Raw genomic sequence first — 27,824 nt, forward strand, 5'->3', positions numbered from 1 at the left:
TCAACCTTACATCACACCTCTTATTAAAGAGATATTTAGCTGTGTTCTAATTTAGGACAACAAATCTTCATGTGAAACTGCAATTCATAACAGTATTTGAAGTTTTTAAGGAATCTTATGCATTATCTTTGTGAGTGCATATTTATCCATAATTTGTATATCTAAAAGATGGGATTTGTTTCTGCATTGGTTTGCTCTGTTTGATAACATTGTAATGATTTCATTTCCTTTGCTGCAGATCGCATTCTATTAGGTAAGATGTTACTCTTATTCATAGTAGGGACATCTTGTAACTTATAGAATATGTAGAGTTTAGCGTATCTTTAATGTACTGTATGTATGCATCTACTGTATATACTGGTTTAAATTACCATATAGCAACTTCACTACCCCAATTGTGCTGTTACATGCAAATTGTTGTTTTCTACATAGGGCCCATCTGAATTTTACACATTTATGCAGTTTTTTTTTTTCTGCCAGGGGAATTGGCATTTTTTTTTTTTAAGCCCAGAGTGCATGGAGCTGAAAGTGAACCATATTGGCTGAAAAAAAAAGTGGCATTTAAAAACTTGCTATTTATTAGGACAGTTAACTAATCAGGGAAAACAAATTAAAACAGTTCTTAAAAATAGAAAATAAATAATGACATCTTTCCTAAAATATCCATGAATAGATTGCTGGTATACTTTCAATGTATGTATAGATAAGGACCTAATTTGGTTACTCCTCATATAAAATTTTAAAATTGTCTTTTTCAAAATGTCATTGTAACGCCCTCCTAGGTAGGCGCTAGAGTGAGTGTATATAGTTTTTGTTTCTCTGCCTAACAGAGAGACAGCTAGGCAAATTTATATTCTGTCTGCTTAACAGAATGCTGTGATTGTTTAGCAGAGGCTGCTCAGTGTGCTCTGGTGCTGCTAATGCCGTCTTGATGTTTCACACAGATCCAGTAGCAATTAAATATACTAGATAGTGGGTAGAAACCTGGCAAATGAGAGCATGGGATGTTTATACAGCCCTGGCCAATTGGAAGGGGATTTGCACCAAGGCATGCTGGGTGACTGTATTTATATCTGAAGAGCACATGGGCTCTGACCAGTCTTCCGCTACAGAGAGAGGTCCAGGTGGGCAGGAGGCTGCGGCCTCTTTCCAGCACAGGCTGCTATGCGACCTGGGGGCCTGAAACATTGAAGCTGAAATCCATGGTTCTCTCACAAGCTGACTGAGGGAGGATGTCCACGGATCCTGTCTGGTATCACGAAGAAAGGTTACCTGCGGCCAGGGCCTTGGGAGTATAGACCGCCACAGGGATCCTAGAGATTGTTGTTGCTACAAGTCGGCATACTGAGCGTAAGCTAAAGGGGACACTGGCTAGTGTCCTGAAGAAGCAAGGTCCACTAGATTTCGTCTGCTACAAAGGGACTTGCTTTATTTTGTACAGCCTGCTGCATAGCTATTCTGACAGTCTGCTACACAGTTCTATTGAAGAAGTTGTCCTCACTTGTGAATAGTTAATTTGGAGTATCCTACTGAATCCCTTCTCCTATCCAAGTTCTCCAAATAAAATACAAAAAAGATCCCCTAGATTGGTTATTGGAGACAATGAGTGGAAGAGTGTGTACACCTGGCTGTGTGAAAATACCCTGTAACTGGTTGTGGATTTATCAGTGGGAGACCTGGGCACAAAAATTCGAACGGCTCCTGTGGGGGTAGCGCTACATAATTATTATTATTATTAGTAGGGCAGGCCCCTACATTTTAAATCTTATATTAATCATTGCTGATTGGTATATGCAGAGTACAAGCAACAACCTAGCCACTATGCAAACCTGTGCTTCTAGTATGTTTGTCACACATGCTACATATATCAGTATACATAAGTGTATGCAAACTTGCACTATTCTATTCAAAAGTTTTGCTATCAGTTGATAATTGCTGTATAGCTGATAAAGATGTACAAGTCACAGCTCAGTACATATTGTCCTTTAAATAAAAAAAATAATTGTTGAAGAACCCTGTATGATTGGTGAAGTCACGCTATTACAAATTAGCACTAAATAGAATAATTACCAGGAATTGTAAAACCAATACTTTTTTTTTATTAACCACTTAAGCCCCGGAGGATTTGGCTGCTAAAAGGCCAGGGGGTATTTTACGATTCGGCACTGCGTTACTTTAACAGACAATTGCGCGGTCGTGCGACGCTGTACCTAAACGAATTTGACGTCCTTTTTTTCCCACAAACAGAGCTTTCTTTTGGTGGTATTTGATCACCTGTGCGATTTTTTTGATCACGCGCTATAAACAAAAAAACAGCGTCAATTTTGCAAAAATAACAATATTTTTCACTTTTTTTATATGAAATTCCCCAAAAAAAAAGTAAAAATCAAAATTTTTTAACATTTTCGGCCAATTTGTTTTATGCTACATATGTTTGGTAAAAAAAAATCGCAAAAAGCGTATTTTGATTGGTTTGCGCAAAAGTTATCGCGTTTACTAACAAAGGGAAAGATTTTTGTCATTTTTTTTTTTTTTTAACGCGTAATGGCGGCGATCTGCGTTTTTTTTTGCGGTACTGCGACATTGGGGAGGACAGATCGGACGCTTGACTGACATTTTTGACACTTTTGGGGTTACCAGTGACATTTCTACAGTAATCAGTGCTATATATATGCACTGTTACTGTAAAATTACACTGGCAGTGAAGGGGTTAACTTTATTTGAGAGGGAGGGGCTGTGTGTGTCCCTAGGGGCGTGATTCTAACTGTGATTGGCTGTGGCTTGAGCTGTAGGAACACTGATCAACGGTCCTACATAGTAGAACCGTATGATCAGTGTTTCTACACAGGGGAGAATGACAGGCAGCTTGTTTACACAAGCTGCCTGCCTTTCTCCCTCTCCCCCGACGATCGCAGAGTGACCGGCGGACATCGGGTCCGCCAGTCACACGCGTGGGGGGGTCCGTGACCGAGCGGGAGCGCGCCGCCGGCGGCGCGCGCTCGCTCCAGAGAGCCTCACAGGCTAGTGACGTTTATATACATCACTTTGCCTGTGAGTGGCTGACCGCCGCAGTATATCTACTTGCGGCGGTCGGCAAGCGGTTAAGTAAACCTCCTGTCCTTCACTAGTTGGAATCATAGTGAACAAAGTAAACCTCTTTCCTTTCCTTTCCTTACTAGTTGGAATCATAGTGAATAATGTAAAGCCATGTCCTTCCCTAGCTGGAATCATAGTACGAATCATAGTGAATACAGCGTAGCCCTATCCTTTACTAGCTGAAATCATAGTGAATACAGCGTAGCCCTGTAATTCACTAGTTGGAATCATATGGCGCTTTTCCACTGCATGGAACCGAACGGTTCGGCTCGCTTTTGTGCTTTTCCACTGCTGGTACCGCATGGTATGGTGTAGGAACGGTTCGGTACGGTACGGCGGCGCTTTTCCACTGCATGGAACCGAACGGTATGGCTCTCAAAAACAGTACCTACTCGATTGTGGTTCCAAGAGGTACCATACCCGGTACCATATCCCACAATCCTTTGCATGCAGTCACTACTAGCCACTGATTGGTCAGAGAATCCCACCCACCCCGTTGTTATCCCACCCACTTAACTTTAGTACTACTTTAGTGGAAAAGCAAACCATACCGAACCGTTCCAACACCGTACCATGCGGTACCAGCAGTGGAAAATCAAACCGGGCCAAGCAGGGCCGAGTAGAGCCGAGCCAGTACTTGCAGTGGAAAAGTGCCAATAGTGAACACAGTAAAGCCCTGTCCTTCACTAGTTGGAATCACAGTGAACACAGTAAAGCCCTGTCTTTCACCCACTGCAATCATAGTGAATGCAATAAAGCCCTGTCCTTCACTATTTGGAATCACAATGTGTGCAAACTGCTACTAGTGTTCTTTTGCTAGGTACTGTATATCATACTCACTGACCCCAGAGTGTTCAGGCTGCCAGTAAATGTGTAATAGAAGACGAAGTACGTCTTCTAACAAAAGCAAAAGTGTGGCCACACATTTAAATATAATAATAATTCTCTTCTTATACTTAAATGTTGTGGATCCTACAGTTATTGTAGATTACACATAGCAAATTTTTTTCTCGGACCTAAGTTCCTAACAACATGCCATTATGTAAAAATCCCTCAGTGTATAATAGAAGCATCCATGGTTTCTGCTGGACAATGGAACAGCCATGAAGACCTATGTAATTGTGCTACTAAAATCACCCACGATTGCCCATAATTAATCAAAGGCAATCACTACATATTCAGTTGCATGTAGTAGTTATTCCCAATAGTTAGAATGGGAAATGGTTAGCACTTCTGTTAGGTTTTTATTGCTGTCTGTTTCTGTGTATCAGAGATTTGATATTGTCAATTGTCATAGTAGCATTTTAAATGGTTGTCACTGAAACAGTTGTCTTTGCAAAAGGTGTCCACAGTGGATTTTCCCCCATATCTACTAAGAGTGGTTTTCCCCTTACTTTGAAGAGAGTTCCTCTAACTCCAAGCTGTGTCTATGAGACAGGGGGCTCAATTCACTCATACATTCATCAAAAAACACATGCATTAAATGCATTTATTTTGCCATATTTAACACATTTTTTGCATCTTATGTCACTGCAGGCTGCAGCACAAAGTGAAACATTTAGCAGTGGTATTCCTACTAGGGATAGACCGATATGTTTATTTTAGGGCCGATACCGATATATTGGTCACAACGTATTGGTATCGGCCGATATGGGCGGATATTTTGTACATTTAAAGTTTTGAAAAATAAAGACAATTTGTGACACAAATCTGGTACTGAACATGTTAATTTTTGTTTAAAGCTTAATAGCTGGCTTGCTGGCAACCTGTGGTGGGTGGGTGGCCGGCTGGCACCCTGTGGTGGTAGGCTGGCTGGCACCCTGGGGTGGGTGGCTGGCTGGCACCCTGTGGTGGGTGGCTGGCTGGCTGCACCTGTGGTGGGTGGCTGGCTGGCTGGCTCCCTGTTGTGGGTGGCTGGCTGGCTGGCTCCCTGTGGTGGGTGGCTGTCTTGCTGGCACCCTGTGGTAGGTGGCTGGCTGGCTCAGGGGCTGTGGGTGGCTTGCTGATACAGGGCCTGTGGGCGGCTGGCTGGTACAGTGCCTGTGGCTGGCTGGTACAGGGCCTGTGGGTGGGTGGCTGGCTGGCTGGCACTCTGTCTGTGGATGGCTGGCACCCTGTGGTGGGTGGCTGGCTGTCTGGCACCCTGTGGTGGGTGGGTGTCTGGCAGAAGGGGCTGTGGGTGGCTGGCTAGTAAAGGGCCTGTGGGTGGCTGGCTGGTACAGTGTCTGTGGCTGGCTGGCTGGTACAGTGCCTGTGGCTGGCTAGTACAGGGCCTGTGGGTGGCTGGCTGGTACAGAGCCTGTGGGTGGTTGGCTGGCTTGCTGGTACAGTGCCTGTGGCTGGCTGGCTGGTACAGGGCCTGTGGGTGGCTGGCTGGCACCGGGCTGCTGTGGGTGGGTGTATGGCTGTGATACACTCCCATGAGACTAGTCCTGACTCCAGACGAGGCGGTCCAAGGCGAGGGAGGCGGCCTAAGAAGGCAGAATGACGTCACAAATATATAGGAAATATCGGCCAGTTCCGGGGCGGATACCGATATATTGGGGAAAGTGCATATCGGCCTTGCCCTAATTCCTACCACTACTAAATGTAACAGGAGCTGGCACCCGCGGCCGCCGGTGTCCTAACAACCAATGATTAATCATTGCCCTGCACATTCAGCTGTCAGCCAGGGATTCAGATGACAGGCTTGTGATTACAAAGGCCCTTTGGATCTGGTATGAATTTGAAGGGGGGCCCAATGCCAATTCCATACCAGAATGCAGGCATGAAGCCTGGCAGGACCAGAAAGGGAAGGGTGAGCGTGCAACCCCCCCCAAATCATAATAGGCTTATCAGACCCTGAAAGCCCCCTTTAACAATAAGGGGGGCCTCCAGATACCGCCCCCTATGTGATTGAGTGTGGGGTACACAATATACCTATTCATTCACAGAAAACAAGAATGTGCCTAGAAATAAAAACACCCACACATTTGACAAATTAAAATGTCCCCAGTTGTACATTCATCAGGTCGCCCACGATGCAGGTCCATGTCAATCACATCGAGTGACAACTACCAACCTGTCTGAATGAAAAAAAAAAAACATCCTCTTGCTTCCCATGTGCCAAATTACATCTCCAAGTCCCTGCTGCTAAAGTAAACAAAGAGACGGGGTCACCTATGTTTCAATAACATCATTGACCAAATACATACATACCCATATTTTGTCACTGAAGTCACAGAGGTAACCCCGCCCCTTTGCTAGTGGAAGGACCCAGAGATGTCATTTAATCGAGAGGAATGTAACGGGAGATGCATTTCTGGGTGCCAACTGCTAAAGTAAACACATAAATGACCCCCTCCCCCCACCTTTGTTTACTTTAGCGTCAAGGGGAACCAGAGATGTCATTAGGAAGCAAGTGGATCAGTCGTGTTTTTTAAGCAGGAGTCAGTATTTTTTCTTCTGGGCTATCAATCATCATGATTGACGTGGACCTGAATCATTGAACAATGAGATTGATGATGGGTGGATGTACAACGTTTAAAGATATATTCACAAAGGACTTGTCAAAAGTTTGGGTGTTTTTATTCCTAGGATTCAGGTTTTTCTTTTTTGTGAATGAGTGAGGGGTATTATACACCCCTTACTCATTCACATGGGGGGGTGCAGTATCTGGGGGGGCCCTTATTGTTAAAGGGGGCTTTGAGATTCTAAAAAGCCCAGGCCTGCAGACCCCCACAACCACTGGGTCAGGGTTGTGGGGAAGAGGCGCTTGTGTGGTTTGAAGTATGTGATTTATCAGCTACAGCTTTGATTGGCCCATCCCCGGATTATGTTTAGGCTGTTAAGGCATATAGTGCATTAGGAGCATGTGAGCGGATTTTTTTTAGCTAGTGTGCTTTCCTTTTTTTTTTTTTTTTTTTTTTATTTATTATAAAGCTGTCTGCTTTCCTTGTGCATGACCTGAAAGACAGCTGCAGTGGATTTGACGTTTAAAAAGGACATTACAACTGTGGAGATTTATCTACTAAGTCACCTGAGCGCATTAACTGTGAAAAACTTTTTCTATAAATAAAAATTTTATACATTTGTTAAATCGCAAGTGGCTAGACTACAACTATATTGACAAATGTAATGTAATGTTAGTGATTTGACTTTTAAATCAGTTTATGTGGTATTTACTGTGCATTTCTCATTTTTTTGGTAATTACTGTAAAAACTGATAGTGAATTGACATTGTCAATATCGCATGCAATATTTGGATCAAATGAGTCACATGATCCAAATATCGCATGCGATATTGCTTTGTGAATTGAGCTTACAAAGTAAAGGAAAACCTCCCCAATGTAACACAGACAGCATAGAAAAAAATAGCCTTACCCCAGGGGTTTTAGCTCTTCCTTAAGCCCCGTACACACGTACCGAATGTCGGTCGAACGATCGGCCGTCTTTTGTCCGGTGCTGTCCTGTCGGCTGAAAAGTGCAAAAGACTGCACACGAATTTTGTCGGCCAACAATAGCCGACTGCAGAAGTGATGTCATGTGATGGTTTACTTTCCGTGTGTTATTTCTTTTCTGAGCATGCCCAGTCTTGCTAATCTGCGGTTTGTCGGCCGAATTCTGTACTGACTGGCGAACAAACGTCCGTTCTGTTGACGGCCAACAAAAATTTTATAGCCTGCACACCCGATTCTGTTTGGCCGAAAAGTCGCTGTCGGTTGTCGGAAGCATCATACTAACAAGCCGACAATCGGCCGATCGTTCGGCGGCCGAATATTTACGGCCGACAATCGGTATGTGTGTACGGGGCTTTACTCTATCCAAAAGTTACCAAAAAAAAATCAACATTTAGACTGCCAATACACTTTAGGAGTTAGGAGCTGACTGTTTTCACCAGACAAATTCAATCCAGCTATTACACATTTGCCCTGAAATCCATAAACAAAAATTGTAAGCTGGGGGCTCAATGTACCCACACACACTGATCATTACCCAGTTAAACTTTAATTTCATTTTAATCCAATCCACTAGCAATCAGTTCTCCATGTCGGAAATAAGATGCAGTATTACATTTCCTAAACCTAAACAGGGGGCATTAGTAATGCATAACTTTCAGTTACAGAAAGTGGCATAATAATGTGGTACCATGTTCCCATACGAAATTGAGGAACATATGAACTATGTGGCCTCTAAATACTGGGGGACTAAGACTGTGACTATGAAAGCAACTGTATTAGTTTCAGACAAATACTACTAATATTATTGATATTATTCTGTGGTAACAAAATTCAAGTTGAGAAAGATGACTGAAGCAGTGTGAAATAAATGTAATTGTCTTCCAATTCTAGGTTAAGAGTAATGCAATACAATTATTATTTTTAAGCTGTATCTCTGAAATAAATATAACATTTATTGAGTTTCTTTTTCTTCTTACTATGCTTACAATGGCAGCTATTCTATCCGTCATTCTATAAGCATGCCAGCAATGAGGTAACTATACCATTATTTTGCATGATTCTCATTGCTACTTGTGCGTATTCAGTTGTGTTCAATGCATTCCACATGTTCATAATAATCCATCATACAATTTATAAAATGATTCAGCTGTCTTCTGGCACTATATGTTTGCCTTTCCCTTTCATTCACATTCTATAATTACTGACATTAAAGTGAATCTGTGAACCACCTAAAACGCTATGTTTGTTTAAAAAGAAAAAAAAAAAAAAGACATATACAGTATCGCATGAAAGTGTGTACACCACTCGCATTTTTTTAAATATTTTATTTGCCTTTTCATGTGACAACACTGAAGAAATGACACTTTGGTACAATGTAGTGAGTGTACAGCTTGTATAACAGTGTAAATTTGCTGTCCCCTCAAAATAACTCAACACACAGCCATTATTGTCTAAACCGCTGGCAAAAAAGTGAGTACACCCCTAAGGGGAAATGTCTAAATTGGGCCCAAAGTGTCAATATTATGTGTGGCCACCATTCTTTTCCATCACTGTCTTAACCCTCTTTGGCATGGAGTTCACCAGAGCTTCACAGGTTGCCACTGGACTTCTTCCACTCCTCCATGACGACATCATAGAGCTGGTGGATGTTAGAGACTTTGCGCTCCTCCAACCTCCATTTGAGGATGCCCCACAGATGCTTAATAGGGTTTAGGTCTGGAGAGATGCTTGGCCAGTCCATCACCTTTACCTTCAGCTTCTTTAGCAAGGCAGTGGTCATCTTGGAGGTGTGTTTGGGGTCGTTATCATGTTGGAATACTGCCCTGCCGCCCAGTCTCCAAAGGGAAGGGATCATTCTCTTCTTCAGTATGTCACAGTACATGTTGGCATTCATGGTTCCCTCAATGAACTGTAGCTCCCCAGTTCCGGCAGCACTTATGCAGCCCCAGACCACGACACTCCCACTACCATGCTTGACTTAGGCAAGACACACTTGTCTATATATTCCTCACCTGGTTGCTGCCACACACGCTTGATACCATCTGAACCAAATAAGTTTATCTTGGTCTCATCAGACCGCAGGACAGGACATGGTTCCAGAAATCCATGTCCTTAGTCTGCTTGTCTTCAGCAAACTGTTTGCAGGCTTTCTTGTGCATCATCTTTAGAAGAGGCTTCCTTCTGGGACGAGAGTCATGCAGACCAATTTGAAGCAGTGTGCGGCGTATGGTCTGAGCACTGACAGGATGACCCCCCACCCTTTCAACCTCTGCAGCAATGCTGGCAGCACTCATACATCTATTTCCCAAAGACAACCTCTGAATATGACGCTGAGCTTGTGCACTCAACTTCTTTGGTCGACCATGGCAAGGCCTGTTCTAAGTGGAACCTGCCCTGTTTTATCCTTTACTGCTGTGTCTCTGTTGGAAAGATTCCGCTTACTGCGCATTCCATTGACTGCACAGGATGTAAACAAAAACCTCTCCAAATGGGGTCATGGGCATTACAAAAAAAAATACGTTTTGGCTGATGTTTGGCTTTAAATATTCTAGTTTATAATCGTAAGTGTCCCGAAGGCATTTAAAGATGTCTTCATGAACACGCAACATAACTTGTAAACCCCCTGAAACTCACAGCTCTCAATTATGCAAATTTTGTTCTGCTCCTGTGGTGAAGACCTTAGGCTTCCTGCCTAAGATAACCCATAGTTATGCTGGATAATCTTTACTGACCAAAAAGAACACCATGGACTTCAAAGTCCAATTGAAGTCAGAAAAATATTTAGTCGAATAGACAATGTACTAATTACCTCAACTTCTTATAGTCTTAACTTCAATTTTCTGTGTATAGTAATTGCCAAAAAACGACTGTGTAGTGCAATAGTTGCCATAGCATGACCACACTGCCCGTTGCACTTTATAATGAAAAAGACCTGGTCAGATACCCCCCTCTCTTTCGCAGCAATACATTTGTTATGAGAGGTGCAGCTGTTATTCACTATGCCAGCACAGAGCACGGGATTTGGAGGGCAGAAATTGAATTTTAACTAAGAAAAAAGGCTATTTTAAGTCATCTCAGTGTGAATATCATATTGGTGTAACATGACTATAAAATGAAAAGCAAGTATGAGATTTTATTTATTAGGCTTGAGAAAATAGATACTGTGCTGACTTTAGCAATACATTAGTATCTGTGCAAGTATGTTTAGAAGCTGCTGACATACAGACACGCATTGAAAACAACTGAACTAGAAAGGAAGATGTGACTCATTAAGCAACTTATTCAAATCAATTGCTATGTAACCTTGTTTCGCTGATAAATAAGACAAAAATACATGCTAATGGCACCACTCACCTCCACAGCGTTCGGAAACATAATAGTGCTCTGCGGGTTTAATTTCCTGTGGCACGGCATTTAAATTTAGAAATGAAAGAAAAGCTTTGCTTATTATTTGCCGTACCAGTGTTGGGGGCCTTTTCTTAAATTTTTTACAACACAAAGTCTACAATACATGCCCTCTAAACAGTAATGCTTTATGAGTAAATGGAAAACATCTGAGGGGTTGCTGAAGGCCCTGGGTCAGTTAAGGCCTATGTTGATGGGCTTTGGGCTTGCATCAGTGGCGTCAGTTTGAGATGTATTTAACCTGCTGTTGTCTTCCTTCTGACTTGTATTTGACCTGGGAATGCAAAACCCCCTTGATCCACTTCCCCCGTGCATCATCCATACATTTAACACACCTATTTCCTTCTAAAGTCTCTTCCCCTGCCCTATTAGCATGTCAATTCAATATTGAATGCTAGTCAAAGACTGTGCTAGCCATGTAACTCATCTGAGCATTAGTAGTGGTAACTTAGTATTGCAGTTGTGCAAAAATCAGCATTATTGATCTCTGCAATTGCAAATATGGTCCACCATGCTGAGAAAAATACCTCTGATTTAGAATCTTCCATAAAAAAAACAATCACTTCAGTTTAATGTTAAGTTGACAGTGTTCTACAATCATGTTTCATTGGTTTCTGCTTATTTATGGCCATCTTAAAGTGAATTGATCCTGTTCACTACAGTGTATACATTAATATTTACTCTTTCTTCAGTAGAAGAAAGAGTACAAGGGGTGCCCCACAATCTCTTGGCCTGACTTAGAAGCAAATGTCTGATGTTAATGAAGTAAAATTATTTTTTTACATACTCTCCTCCAATGTCCACACACTTAGCCCAAGGGTGCTTTAGTACTTGGATCCCTGTCAAAAAAAAAAGTGAAATTTGGTCCTCTTTGATAGCATGTTCTTTCTGAAGATAATCAATGAGCAGATCATTTTGCCCCCTCCCGGATGGATTACTCTGAGCCTTCATCGGCGTAGAAGAAAAAACACCTTTCATCTACAGTCAAAAACCTGGCACAAAAGGTTATTCGGACCTCTTTTTGATCAGGCATCAGCAATCGTGGGACCCATCAGGCAGAGACCTTGTGCATATCAAGATTTTAGGTCAAGATGCGCTGAACTGGGGTTTTTGATATGCCTGTTACCTTCGCAATTATCCGGATGTCAACTCTGTGATCTGCCATTACCCAATTCTGCACATGGTTTAATGTTTTCCAGTGCAGACATCTGCAGGTCTGCCAAGACAAGGGTCATCTTCGAGGCTGTCCCACCCTCACTTGAATTCTACTGCCTACTTCTTAACAGTGCTGTCGGATTGGGCATCCTTCCCCAGTGTTGCTAGCATATTCTTTTAGATCCCTGTAGGAGTTAAGCCCTTCCGGGGCGAATATTAGTTGGTCGCACATGTCTATACCCTATTGCATCCTCCTAGGGAATTATGTTTTTGCACATATAAAAAGGAATTTGGATTGATGTCAAATTCCCTTTAATTTTATGTCTAGAAAAAGTATATAACCTATTTATTTATTGGGGGTGGTGTATTAAAGCTATACATCTTTATTAATCATCTCACATACATATTTTTTCCATCTTGAAGGCAAATTTCAGAAAAAAAAATTTCCAGAGTATTCTTTGCTTTTAACTAAAAGAATTTGCATGTGCCACAGTCTCAGAGTGTTCACATGTGAGAGACATAGCTACGCTTACTGCCTTGTTTAATAATGCAGAGCAAAGGTTGTGCAAAAGTGCAGTAACTCCTACATTACAGATTGAAATATTGTAAACTTCAACCTTATTGGTTGTAGACTTCCCAATGCACTACCTAATTAAACACTACAGTGCTGTAATAACTGTACTGTAATTTTTGTTCTCTTCCAGAAATTCTCCTACATTCAAGTCTTTTGAGGAACGTGTTGAAAATACAGTAACTTCGCTGAAGGTAACTGCATGTCTGCATATTTGATCAACCAGTTTCCATTGCAGAGCACTGTAGTAAAAAATATCAAGCTAAAATCGAGTAATTGGGCAATCTGCCTGGCTTTGATTTACTGAGTGTTTGGTGAATCTGCTTTAACGTTTGATGAACCTGAATTCTGTGTGGAATCCCATTGAAGTCTATGGTGGGCAAATTCTGTTAACCACTTTTGGACCGAAAGGTTTTACCCCCCCAATGATCAGGCCATTTTTTGCCATACGGCACTGCGTTACTATAACTGACAATTGCGTGGTCATGCGACGCCGTACCCAAATCTTTTGGTGGTATTTGATCATCTCTGCGTTTTTTTTTTTTCGCTATAAACAAAAAAATAGCAACAACTCTGAAACAAAAACAATATTTTTTACTTTCTGCTATAAAACATTCCCAACAAAAAATTTTTTTCAATTTTTCATAATTTTAGGCCGATATGTATTCTGCTACATATTTTTGGTAAAAAAAATCCCAATAATTGGATATTGATTGGTTTGTGCAAAAGTTATAGCGTTTAAAAACTAGGGGAAAGATTTATTTTATCTTTATTTATTGATTTATTTTTCCAAATTTATTTTTTTTACTAGTAATGGTGGCAATCAGCGATTTAGCGGGACTGCGACATTGCGGTTGACAGATCAGACACCTAACTGACATTTTTGACACTTTTGGGGGGACCAATGACATTACTACAGTAATCAGTGCTAAAAATATGCACTGTTACTGTACTAATATCACTGTCAGGGAAGGGGTTAACACCAGGGGCGATCAAATGGTTAAATGTGTCCCTAGGGGGTGCTTTCTAACTGTGTGGGGGATTGGCTTGCTGGATGAACACGGAGACATGTGTTCCTAAATAAGAGTAACACAGGATCCCTGTGTCATTACTGACAGAACAGCGGTCTGCCATGTTTACATCGGAAGACCGCTGTTCTGTCTTCATGGGGAGCAATTGTGGGCGCCTGCCGGACCTGCTGATTGGCATCCCCCTGTGGCCAATCAGCACGTGCACCTGCACTCACTAGGTGTCCCAGGAAACGACGTACAGGTACATCATTTTGCGGGACAGAGACGACCTGCCACAGTATAAGTATGGCGGCTAGTCGGCAAGTGGTTAAAAAACCTCTACCCATATTTTGGGTTATTCGGCAAACTATTGTCAAAGAAGGCCATGAGCAGCTGGGCACCGCCATGATAGACCTTTGACAAAGCAAAAAATATTTTAAAAGCATATTGTACAGTGCAGAGGTAGAATTTTAATGTGGTTTTGAGTGTGGCACCAATCCTTTTTAATGACATACTTGGTAGATGCCTCGCTGTATGCGGTGTTATGAAATAGTACAGTTTTCACAGGCAGTGTCAGTGACACTGTATTCTGGTATCACATACGGCCATGTGAAAAAGTAAGTATACACCTTGTAAATTGTTGACTTTTTAAAAATATTTGAATAGACAAACATTAGATCTTGATTCAAAAAGTGCTTACAGACAAAGGCAATATATTATAAATGACACATAAAAAAATTGACATTGTATATTCATTTTCATAATCTAAATTAACAAAATTGCAGGTCTGTCATATGGAAAAAGTAAGTACACCCATATTTTTACCACCATTTCAAATCCATTGTTAAAAATGAGCTGTCAAGAATTAGAACCTCCTTCTAGAATCCAGATGCTACTAGCTGAAACATAAGTGAGAAACAAACCTGAAAAGTTAGTAATCATCACAGAGCAAAGTTAGAGTTGTCCTACAGAGCCAATGCAAATTTAGAGTTGTCATACAGCGCCAAAGCAAAGTTAGAACATCATGGAGAACCAATGCAAAGATTAAGCTGTCACTGAGCATTAAAGGGGAAATCCAGCCTAAAACTAAAATCTCTAAATCTACGTGCAGGTACTATCTAAAGCTGGATACACATCATATCAAGTTTTCTTTAGATTTTTTCCTTTAGATTTACCAAAACCATAGACAGACCTAAACACTTTCAATTTGTATGCAATCAGGCAGGCTCTTGCACTACATAGTTGAAGGTAAATCTAAAGGAAATCCAACAACAAAAGTTGTATAGTGTGTATCCAGCCTAAGACTCATCTATCTAACCCTGTAAAGCAAAACTCGCTATACATACCTTTTCTGAAGCCAATCCAGTCCGGTCACCAGCAGCAGAAGCTCTGTGCAGGACACAGCCAACAGCTGTGAAATGCCTGGGAAGTGACATCACCCATAGACTTATGATAGGGCTTCTGTTGTTGCTGCCTCTTCTGCATTTGCCTCCACAGAGAGGTTTTAACTGACAGCTCAGGGTGGGAGCGGATCGGTTTCCGTAAAGGTATGTATGGTGAGTTTTGCTTTACAGGGTTAGATAGGTTAGTCTTAGATTGTGCCTGCAAGTAGATTTAGAGATTTTAGTTTTAGGCTGGTTTCCCCTTTACCATAAAGTTAGTGTTGTCACAGAGCGGTAATGCAAAGTTAGTGTTGTCACAGTGCACCATTGAAATGTTAGAGTTGTCACAGAGTGCCAATACAAAGTTCTTGCTGTTGCAGAGCATCAGTGCAAAGTTAGTATTGTTACAGTGCACCAATGCAAAGATAGGGTTGTCAATGAGAACCAATGTAAAGCAGCAAAACACATTTTACATTAAAATGGTTGGTTTTATTATTTATTTTTTGTTGTTATATGTAAAACTTACTGACTACACTGGGTGCTGTTGGCTGTAGATCAAAAAAATATTTCAGGTGTTCCCTGAGATGGTCCTAAACATTTTCTGAAGGGTTCCTCGAGCATAAAAAAGGTTGAGAAAGGCTGCTCATTGCTAATGATAGTATGTCTACTAAATGGAGTACTACTAGTGGAGTTGTAAAAGCAGGAGTTTCAAACAAAAGGATTTAAAGTGTAAAGTCTTACTTTTTGCCTTTTTTAAATACAATGTAACAAACATGTTTTAATTATCACCTCCTCTTCTCGGGTACCTCACCAGTGCTCCTCCTTTCTTCCAAGTGCTCCCATAGCAAGCCTCTTTCTATGGAGGCACTTGTGCAGGCTCGATCCTGAGCCATGCTGCCTGAGTCTATAAACACAGACTCTGTCCCGCCCCCTCGTCATAGGATTTCACTGACAGCAACCAGAGCCAATGGCTCTTGTTGCCTCAGCAGAGCAGGGAGAGAAGACAGAGCTGCTACAGACAGGCACAGCACTGGAGGGTAGCAGGGGTGAGGGGGCCTTACCTTAATTCAGGGAATGCCTAAGGTAAAAAATATTTAGGCTTTCAAACCACTTTAAGACCAAAGCAGTCTTCTGACTTGTAAGTATTATTTCTAATTTCCTGTAACTAATATTAATATTGCAGCTGGGGCAATGAGGGTAGCAAGGTGGAAGGGTTTTTTCGGTTCACAGTGTGCCATTTGCCTCAACTGAATGGTTTGCCTTCTTGCTGGTGCCAGGGCTCAGAGGTTGGTGGAATAGGTAGGCGAATTACTGAGTGGCTGGGTATAACCCAGCTGTCTTGGTTCATGTTGAGCAGAATACAAGGAAGATGGAGGACTCTTAACCAATTTAAAGAACTATGCTGCAAGTTGAAGGGAAGGCCCTCCAAGGTTAAATTCTTTGGAATATTGCCTGTGCTGTGCACAACACAGGAAAGGCAACAGAAGCTTAGAGAACTTAATGCATAAAGACCTGATGGAAGAGGGAAGAATTTGGGTTTTTAGAGCATAGATTGACTTTTGATTGGGTTATAGCCTATGTGCACCTAACTGGAAGGAGGTCTGCTGTGCTAGGGGAAGGATTAATGGGAAGGCTGGAAGAGTATTTAAACTAGAATTGATGAAGGAGGGGGATTTGGAATAGAATGGGGCAGATAAGTCATATATGGGTTAGACACTAATGGAGGAGGGGATGAGGGAAGATGAGGGGAGGGCTATGGAAGGTGATAAGCAGATTTCTATAACCATTGGCAATTACAGTACTACAAAAAATATGAATAATACAATTGAAAAATGCAACAATATATTAAAGGATTTGTTTACCAATGCAAGGAGTATAAGCCCCGGTTTACACTGCTGCGACTTGTGACACAAAAAGTCATATCATATGACAGGTCAAAACACATTAATTTCAATGGATGCCATCTTAATTGCTATGACTCAAGCTGCAGCGGCTTAAAAAAAAAAAAAAGAAAGTTCCTGCACTACTTTTTTTGTGTCTTTTATTAATTTGATTTTGGCTGCTACATGATCTGATTTTAGAGGGGTTTTGAACCCTATATTCCACTTCCAGTCCATTGTCTGTTATGTACTTGTGATCCAGACAATCCCTGCAGCTCTACAGTAAATCTCCTCCCAAGAATTGTCACCTCCCAAAGCACATGGTCTACTTAGCCAGCTGTGTTCACAGGAAAGATGGTTTCCAGGAGACTGAGAGATATTCTTGACAATGAAGAACTGATCCGGCTTGTACGTAAGCATCTTGCAAATAATGATACAAGGGACCCAACTTTTAAAGACCAAGCCAAATTTGCATGAAAGTCACATCAAGTTGCAAGTAAGTCGCAGTGCAAAGTCGCACTAAAAATCAGATGACTTTGAAGTGGCAGCATTGTGAACTGAGCCAAAGTGAATTAGAAGCTTTGGTGCACAAAGAGATCCATGATTAAATTAGTATTGCTGAATCTTGGCTTCCTTCTTCACATAACTAGGCTGTTATTATTTCTAGCTGATGGATATGACGGGGTAAAACCGAAAAGGTTGTTGTGTCTGTCTTTATTTGAGTAGTGATATAAAAGGAAGTGTAAAAGAGAACCTTGTTGGTGGAGAGTATGATGGTGTTGGGGCATGATGGGTAGAGATCTATATTGGTATGTACTTAAGTTAATTATTAGGAGTTAATTATTGGCGTTTGTTACAGGCCACTCAAAGAGAAAACAGACACTTGACTCCTTGTCAGATAGAAAGGGCTGCAAGGGCTGGGACAGGGATATTAATGGGAGATTTTACCTACCTGAAATTGACTGGAGGAAAGGCACTGCTGGAACAGTGAAATGGCAAAAATGTATAAACCTATTACAAGATAATTTTATGTTAAAGTTTATAGTGTCCCCAACTAGAAATAATGCCCTGCTGGACCTGGTAATCTCGAACAATGCAGAGCCAATTGCTAAAGTTCATATAAATAAACTTCTGAATAACAATAAGTGGCCATAACATGATTTCATTTCATGTAAATGTAAACAAGTATGTACTGGAAAGATAAAAACACTTAATTTTAAGTGAGCAAATTTTCCAAAGCTGAGGGCTGCTCTCCAAAACAGACTGGAAGGGAATACTGATTAAAAAAAAAAACACAGAGCATAAATGGCAATGTTACAAATCAACTGTATATAAACACACTTCAAAATTACCTGTATATTCCCATGGGCAATAGGCTTAAAAGCTATAAGTAAAAGCTATGTGGCTCATGTTCAAAGTTAAAAAAGATAAGTAAAGGACATATAAAAACATGAAGGAACACTATTATCATTTGAAAGTTACAAAACAATATAATAAACTACGTAAACAGGAAATCAAGGATTCAAAAATTTAAAATGAGCAACAAGTTGACATAGCGAGTAGGACGAACTGTAGAAAATTCTTCAAATATATTAAGGCCCCTTTTACACGGCCAGTTAGCTGCATTCTCCAGATTCCAGTGGCAGATTCTTGCAGCTGAAATGAGCCGGGCATGCAAATAGCAGCGGTTTGCTCAGCCTATATAAACTAATGGCAGGCTGACAGTGGCCACCATTGTTCACATGTGGCTGCACACAAAGCTTTCATATGCAGGTGCCTACTATATATTGTTGTTTATTATGTTATGCACGTTATCTATTATGGTGTCATATTTACGTTAATTTCTCTAGCTGTTGCTGTAGGGGTTGGGTCATTTATGGCATACCTCCTCTGCAGATATGTCACATCCTCTGTCTTTGAGGGGGTATATACTGTATGCAGGGGACAGACCTCTAGTGTTCCAGCATGGGAAGTAGAACAAGTGAGGACCAGTGCTGTGATGTAACTATTCTATCTGCTACTATCTCTTCAATGGACCCATTCTACAGGGGAACCATAAGTCATGAACTCTGGTTATCATGGACATTTTCCATGTCAGGTATGGACAGAACAAGTTTGCAGTAATCTTGTACCCCTAGGGATAGTTCATTGATCCAACAGCAAGCCAATCTAGCTCAAATGATACCGCACAGCCAAGTAGATGTCTATCAGTTGCACATGTATGGAAAATCTGTTCCAAATAATTGTGTGACTTGTTCATTTTCAAGTTTCCAGTAAAAGGGCTCATTAATAGAAAATGTTATCTGGGATGTTTATCGTGGAGAAGGTGGAGATAACATATGTAACTAGGGTGTATCACAAGAACATTGGGAGCTAAAGCCATGTAACCTTTCGGGTTAAGATGCATTGTACAATTGCAGGACAACACAACTTGTCAGGTTGGGACACTGGAAGTATATAGTAGCTAGTTTGTTAAGAGGCAGGTGACAGGTGTTGGCAGTTCTGATGGTGGTGGGGGACTGGGTGCTATGTATCCCCCCAAAATGCTATGTGTTGGGTGTCCAGTGCGTCTCTGTGCCTTTAAAGGAGGGGTGGGCTCCCTCAGGACTCACCTGCCCTCTGCCCTATCAATTATAATACCTGTGCTTCCACTATCCATTACAATGCATGTGCTTCTAAATTTAGAGTTGGGACTACAGGAAATACCGGGTTGCCTGATGGGGCTGTAGCTTAAGGCCCGTACACACGAGTGGAAATTCGGCCGGGTATTTTCGTCGACGACCGATCTGCTGATTTTCGGCTTGTTAGTATGATGTTTCCGACAACCGACTACGACTTTTCGTCCGAAAAAATCCTGGTGTGCAGGCTATAAAATTTTTGTCGACCGTCAAAACACGTCCGATTTTCGTCTCATTAGTAGAGATTTCGATGGGGAAAAATCTTATGAGCAAGACTAGGCATGCTCAGAGATGAAAGAACACATACAAAGCAATCCATGACATGAAGTAGAATTCTGTCGTTCGGGAAAATTCGTGTGCAGTCTAGAGTACATTCCAACCATCAGACATGACTCTGGACAAAAGACGGACGACCGGTCAGCGGAAATTCATTTTGTATGTACGAGGCTTTACGCAGGTATATGCAAATGTGTGCAGACTAAACCCCTGTTTTAATGCATACTGTCAGCCAGGATAATTTGGTTGTTTGCAGGCTGGTTAGTAAGTTGAGCACGGAATTTATTTGCTTTTGTTTTGCATGTGTTGCCTTTTCATGTGCTCCTTGTTGCAAAAGCCAGTTATAGGTGAGGTCAGTGGCCATTTGTTTGTATTGAGAGTTAAAGCCATGTAACCCTTTGGGTTAAGATGCATAGCACAATTGCAGGACAACACATACAACCTTGTCAGGTTAGGACACTGGAAGTATAAAGTAGCCAGCTGGTTAGGAGGTAGGTGACAGGTGTTGGCAGTTCTGATGGTGGTGGGGGACTGCTGTGCAGCTACAGAACAGGGTGAGCCTAAAACCTGGCCGGCGGGTCACGGGAGTGAAGCCTGACGTGTGAACAAGATGTGGTGGCAAGGGGAGACCCCCATGGGCTGGTGGAGAATGTGTATGTTCTGCATTCCTGACTTTACGGCTAAGCTCACTTTTGGAACATGTTACATGTTCCACCCATTTTTAGCGTGAAACTTAACATTTTCCAGCATCTGCAGTCTCTCCACTCACTCCCTGTAACAGTGGGCGTGGGATCTTCTCCTTGCATCAGCAGCTGTCACAAATTAAAAACGTGTGGTCATGTGGGGCTCTGCCCACATGGCTGCATCTATCTTTCACAGTTTTCTGTGAATGGATGCCTACAAGTACCGCCAGCCATTGTGGCTGACGGCTTGTAGTTCTCAAGTAGCTGCGATGCAACTGGTGAGCTCTATCGTAGTCCATTGAGCTTCCTGCTCTCAGGTAACTGCCTGCCTATATGAGCAGACATTTATGCAGAGGGTCTGCAGGAGCGAGAAATTGCACCCACGCTCTACTGATCACTGGTGCAATGCTTTGCAGGTTCCATAGGAAAAAAAAATAAGAAATGCACATTTTTTTTACCTGCAAAAAAAAGTAAACTTATCCTTGAAATGCTTTTGAGTACTGTGAGCAAGAAGCCAAGATGACCGTGTCCCTGGACTTTTTAAAAGAAGCAGTTACCATTCAGAAAATACTGTGGTGTGGAGCACTACTTAAAATAGCTTGTAGGTGCATAACCTGTCCAAAAGGCACATTTACCTGCGGATGTCCAAGCCACGACGCAGCCAGCCTCATCCAGGCTTGGAAGTTGCATGTAGCCGCACACAAATCATTTCACTGCAGAACAATGATGAACGATGTCAGCCTGTCCTTAGTTTATAAAGTCTGGGCGGCAACTGCTATTTGCATGCCCTGTTCATTCCAGCTGCAAGAATTTGCTGCTGGAACCTGGAAAATGCAGCGAACCAGCCATGTGATGGAGGCCTAGTAAAAAGGTCAGATCTGAGCATAGTGTGATTTATAAGTCAGTGCTATATTCCTAAAGTGAAAATACAATATACTATAACCACTTTCCCCAGTACAATCATATAGTTCATGTAAACATGAAAAATCAAAGCACATAGTCCCCACAACATGTGAATCCTTCTTCAAATCTTATATCTTCACTTTGTTTTTATGCCCCTATTGTGAATAAACTCTCACCAGATATTCTGATCCCTATGTATCCATGGGTTAAATCAGGCTTGATGCAAATATTTTCTCAGCTCCCCAGATATTCCATTGTTTTATGGTATTCTCAGCATCTCATGCAATATAGGGCCACCATCTTGCTTACTTCATGTGCTCTAAACTCATGCCTAAAGTTTCCAGGGTCCCTCAGATTATTCAAGAGAATAGTAGGGGAAAACACAGCTCATCGTGTTTAGTAGGATTTAAAACCACTGTTTAAAAAAAAAAGATGCAATTACAAACAAAGATACTGTAAAACCATAAGCCTATAATGGTAAAACAAAGATGGCAGACCCTGACTTCCGGTTCCTGCCTATGAGTCTGAGCATGTAGGCTTTTTACTAGATAACTTTGTGACAGTGGACAAAGAGAATGCATTAAATACTGTACCTTTTTCAGCTCTGTGTATACAAAGGTAAATGGAGGGCTTAAATCAATAATGCGAATAGTACTGACATAGCTCCAAATGGCTCAAAACTGATATGGTCCAGAAATATTGAGACAAAATAAAATGTGAATAAAGCAGCTGGAGCAGATGTTTACACCCACGTGTCCTCAGAGAGTTGAAATCTGTTATTTCAAAGTCATTGTTTCTCATTTTTAGAGACTCTTTAATGATTGGCTTGGCACCATTTGATTGGCACAAGACCAATATGGTGCCAATATTTAAAATGGGATCAAAGTCTTTACCAAGTGACCACACACCAGTTAGTTTAACTTCTAAAGTCAGAAAGAGTTTAATAAACCACACAGAAGAGTTTTTTTCTTGAAATGTTTGTGCCTGCATGTCCAACCCATTCTCTGGTATTTATGGCTTTATTCTTTCAGCAACTGACATGCTTTATTAAAGTGTCTGACATAATTGTGCTTGTCCATCCCAGTAGCTATCAATCAGATATAAACCTACACTGGTCAGATAAATCTGATTGGTGGGTATCAATAAGTAAAGAAGGTCTCAATGCCAGATGCTTTATTAAATTAAAGTGTTTGTTACCCCAACATTTCCTATTCCTGATATGTGCCTGCTGTACCATGTACTTGTATATAAAAGTATCCTATTTTCTTTGTATTGCTTCCTTTATGTGAAATCCCTGGTGTTCCTGCCAGTCCTGCTGGTTTCCATTTAAAAACTAACCACACTAAGCAGGAGAGCACAGTATGTTCAGTTCTCTAGCTATGCTGGGAACTTAGCCTGCTTCCCAATGATCAGATTGGTCTCCCCTGCACAGCCTTTTACTGGGAAGCTCAGTGTGCTGCTGTGTCTCCTCCCCCAAACGTATATGCAGCTGAGAACAGGGGAATGTGATTACATATATAAAAAAAAAAAAAAAAAAGAAGAAGAAAAGGGTATTTATAATGTTTTTTTTAATCTATCCACAAATGTTTTGCCTTTAATTTCTATTTTGAACTGTATGGGTTGTTTTACGAGGTGATAGTTTATAAGCACGAGCCTAAGGTGTGTGCAGCTTTTCAAAAATCATATAAAGGGCCATGATCTAAATAAAGTAAAGTAAATAAGTAAAATATGAAATTATGAAATGGATAGAAGGTTAAAGATATCTTTTAACCACTTCTTGCACCAATAAAGAAGTGCACATGGAAATAAATTATGTAAACAGTATTAGCACTAAGGTACAGATTGTGGAATGCTTGAGCCTTTAACAGATGGTATATAGACATGTGCATGGGTTTACAGGAAATGTGATTCAAAATATGAAGGCAATAAGCTATTTCGATGTTGCCAAGGAAACCTCTTCCAGCGCTTTACAGAATTACAGTAGGTTTAATGCCTTCATGCACAATAAATAGTTATGTCTTTGGTTTACTCTGGTGGAAAAAATTCAATTTCATCACACGGTGCACTTACTAATTCTGCTGACTACAACTGTATCTGTATAGCACTATACTGTATGTATGATGTAGAGCTAAATTATTTTATCATTCAGTACAATAAGATCAACATTGTATGCATTCATTCTATAGGGAAAATAAATACATATGTAATGGAAAGGCATTTTTTTGTTTTTGGATAGTGCGTGAAAGGGTAGGAACCTCTGTCAAGTTGATTTTGCTCTCTGTACAGGAGAGAATTACTCTATTTATCTTGGTGAACATTGACATTGAGACTGAAAGTGCCACGGGCTCAGAAATAGAAGGAACATCCTGCAAGCCAATGACAACTGTTTCAGAAAGGATTTTCCTTACTTGGAAGAAAACTCCTCTGACTTCCTATTTTATCTTGAGACAGGAAGTAAAGGAATATCTCCTCAATGGGCCATCTCCAGCAAAAAAAAAAAAAAAAAGTCAGGTGTTTTACCTATTCCTACTCAACAACAAAAAAATGTGGCTTTGTATACATTAAAGACCCCTGGAAGCTGTGCCCAAAAAAAAAACAGTCAGAGGGCAAACAGGTCACTACTGTAGTATTACTTGTGGTCTCCCTGACTTTTCTTTGTGACGAGATAGCCATCATGGTGGGGGGTATGGTTTTGCCCCTTTTAGAGAACATTAGGCAGCACAGTAATGTCCTCACCAAATATAATCTGCAGAGACTAGCAGCCAGAGGCAGCAGGGCCTTGGATCACACACTACATATATAAAGCTAACTCAGTTTTGTCGTAGGTGTGGAACGGGATGATGTACGTGTCCCACAGCCGGAGCCCAAGGCTGTATACTGAATGAGGCTGAGACTAAATACAGTTTATACAGCGCACCAGGGGGTGCACCTATTAGGGTAGGAAATAGTTGACCCTCAGTAAAGCATCAGTAAATCTGAAAATCAGCTTTAACTACAACATAGCAAATATTCATTTTTTACATTCAGGTAGACTTTAACCACTTGCCGACGGCGCTATAGCCGGCTGTCATATAACGGCCTCCCGCGATCACACCCACCGTGCTGTGTGATCACAGTTTCTGGAGGACACTGGCTCTTTACCTCAATCTGTAATCAGCAATCAGTGGCTCTTTACTACGTGATCAGCTGTGTCCGATCACGGATGTAAATAGAAGCCGGTTATTGGCACTCCTTTCCTCATGCGGACAGCATGAGGAGAGGAGAAGAGAGCTGATAACCAGCTTCTCTAAAAGGGATATGTACACTGATAATCAGGGCACTGATTATCAGTGTCCTCATTATCAGTGTTGCCAATAAGTGCCCACCCGTGTTGCCAATAAGTGCCTACCAGTGCCTCCTCATCATTACCCACCAGTGCCTCCTCATCAGTGAAGGAGACAAATTACCTGTTTGCAAAATTTTATAAAACTATGAGTGCAGGTTCACACTGATCCGACTTGTCAGGTGACTTGGTCACCTGACAAGTAGCTTCCAATGCTGTGCAATGGAACCGTTCTAATATGAGTGACTCAAGTCGCTCCGACTTAGAAAAAGGTTCCTGCACTATTTTTTTGCAAAGTCGGAGCGACTTGCATTGACTTCCATTATATTACCGACACTGAAAAAGTCTTTTTGTTTTTTTTTCAAAATGTTTGATCTTTATTTAGTAAAAAATAAAAACCCAGTGGTGATTAAATTCCACTAAAGAAAGCTCTATTTGTGTGGAAAAAAAAATTATAAAAATTTAGTTTGATTACAGTGTTGCATGACCATTCAAACTGTGACAGCGCTGAAAGATGAAAATTGGCCTGGTCAAGAAAGGGGTAAAAGTGCCCAGTAGGCAAGTGGTATAATACAGCTAAACACAATAAGTGGAATAAGTTAAAAATAAATAAATTGCAGAAAAATAAAATGCCAGGAATGTACAGAGCCGAAATGTGAAACCTTTCACTGATTCAGAGGCATAACTAGAACCTTCAGGGCCTCGGTGCAAGAGACCATGAAAGGTCGTTCCCCCCCCCCCAGTCTGGGTCGCAAGTCCAGGTTGCAAGTGGGACCCTTGTGACCCTGGTAGTTTTGCCACTGGTGTTAGTCATTTTTTTTTTTACAATTCATTTTTTTTCTTTTTTAAGGAGCCCTGTTGGGGGGCATTGGTGAAATATCAGGGGTCTAAACAGGCCTCTGATGTTTCACCTTTGAGATGGAGAAAGGAGATTGAGGACACAGTCCTCAATCTCCATCTCTGCAGCCTCAGCTGCACTGAATGAATGGACTGGAATAGCTCTGTACAGAGCTTCCTATTCATTCACAAACTGAAGCATAGTAAACACATTTTAAAACACAATATGCTTTAGTTATAAATGGACAGAGTTTGTGATTGGTACAGATCAAGATTCAGACAAGGTAGGGGCTGGTAGATGATACATTTCCACACTCTCTATCCTAACAAATCTTGGGACGAAGGGGAGCCAGGGGAGAGCACAGGGGCCCTGGGCCAACAGAAAGAAGCTGGGATAGGAGGGGCAGCATACAAAGTAACTGATCCCCTCCAGTTTCCTCCTGCAGCCGCTGAATGTCTGTGGGAGGGAGAGGAGAAGTAGGCATTCAGAGGCTGCAGGAGGAAAATGGAGGGGGATCAGTTCCTCTATATGCCACCGTCCCTCATATCCAGGTATAAAGGGAGGGCCTCATGGGCCCCATGGAGCTGGGTCACCATTGCAACCCCTGTGGCCCCCTGTAGGTACACCACCCCTGATGGAGAACATAGGACGCTCTAGGGAAATTCTGGGGAAAATGAGTGCAACACTATTCCATAGTGCACAGTCTATTTGCCTTTAGTAAATTCACCCCAAAGACAGCAAAACAAAAACTGACAGAGGATTCTAATGCTTCCCCATGCTTGCAAAAACTAAAAATAAAGTATTGGCTGAAGTTAGGCTTAATAAATATGAAGAGGTGGCAGGGCAAGAAGGAGCTTTTACTGTATGTCTCAGGTAAAAAAAAAAAAGATTGTTGTGCCCATGCCAAAACAATTTTGTTTTATATTCATACCAATTTTTCATTGCATTTACTGTTCCAGGCTAAAGTAGGAGCAACAAACCAAACACAAGGAAGCTTTGAAGAAGTTCTGAGCTCTACTGCCCATGCTAGCGCCCAGAGTTCACTGGCTGGCAGTCTTCTGCCTGAAGCTGATGAAGAACTACAGTGATGACATCTACTAATGATACATATAGCTGCTCAGTCAACACCTTGCCTCTTGCAAAATACTGTCAAAAATTCAGAAATGTGTATGTTTGTTTCCCTCCAATAAAGGAAAAGGTGTATAAATTTCTGTTCTGAACCAAAATAGAGTAGTGTCCCCTAGTGCAGGGAACACTGAGTAGAAATTAGATTTAAAATATCTTACAAGATTATATTTTTTGAACAGATGTATGCATTTAAGGCACAATTACACTTGTGATATTAATTGCTTAGTGAAAAAGCACGTCATTTTCAGCAAAGATTTAAAACTCAGTTAAATAAGCTAAATATATTCCAGTTGCATAAAATCAAAAAGGTATATAATATCTTGCTGTTTATGTCTTATTAGCTGTTCATTCTGAAGCAGCTATATACTAAATAGAACAGAACCTCTGCAGAAAGATCACTACTTTTACACAAAGAGCAAGGGTCCCATTCCACAGCTGCTGGCAGGGGTCAGGCTTTTCTACTTAAGCTATAGCTGCTTTAGGAAGAAAACAAACAATTAAACCCTTAGTTAAAAAAGAAAAAAAAATGAGCACAATACTTGCATGAGCACGGTGCATCTCTTGTGCTGCCATGTCCTGGTTTAGGTTAAATTTTCCTTTTAGGATGCCCCCCCCCCCCCCGCCAAAATCTTCCAGTAAGCTAGGAAGTGTTAGGTAGTAGACAGAATTGAGGGACCCGTGCTAGGCACTCATTAAGAGTGCTCAACCATACTCACTCACAACCTCCCCATAGAAGCAATGGTACCAATGAAATGTGACCTTTGAATGGAGGACAGGCAGATGATTGAAAGGTCTCCATTTATAGAAGCTGTAGTATGGCTTCTATGATTGGAGGAACTGGGCATTGAAAACATTAAGATTTGATGCACCTGGAATGTAATTAGCTGATTTAGATAGTTTGGGTTTTAAAAAGCGCATGGTCACGAGCAATGAGCATCTCTTGCATAACTGAGGCCTTATACAATGCATATGCTTTTGCAGTTCATTCTCAACAATGAACTGTAATGTTCACTAACCCAAACAAGAACATTATATTTGACTATCTATGTCTAATAAAT

The 27,824-nt window shown here is 41.3% G+C and overlaps 1 protein-coding gene across 4 annotated transcripts in view; it reads left to right on the forward strand.

Moving 5' to 3' along the window:
- Positions 1-26,864, forward strand: part of TPD52L1 (TPD52 like 1) — a 144,651-nt gene extending 117,787 nt beyond the window's left edge. Inside the window, exons 5-9 of one of the 4 annotated variants that reach the window (XM_082249351.1) lie at positions 239-253; positions 8,530-8,568; positions 12,800-12,860; positions 14,462-14,479; positions 26,598-26,864. In XM_082249351.1, coding sequence (XP_082105477.1) covers positions 239-253; positions 8,530-8,568; positions 12,800-12,860; positions 14,462-14,479; positions 26,598-26,726 — 262 coding nt within the window. In that variant the 3' untranslated portion in view covers positions 26,727-26,864. The remainder of the gene's footprint in view (positions 1-238; positions 254-8,529; positions 8,569-12,799; positions 12,861-14,461; positions 14,480-26,597) is intronic. The other 3 variants (XM_082249352.1, XM_082249353.1, XM_082249354.1) reach the window with 3 other exon arrangements.
- Positions 26,865-27,824: the final 960 nt, after the last annotated feature.

This window comes from Pelophylax lessonae (assembly GCF_965119305.1).
Source record: "Pelophylax lessonae genome assembly, chromosome: 3".
Lineage (NCBI taxonomy): Eukaryota > Metazoa > Chordata > Amphibia > Anura > Ranidae > Pelophylax > Pelophylax lessonae.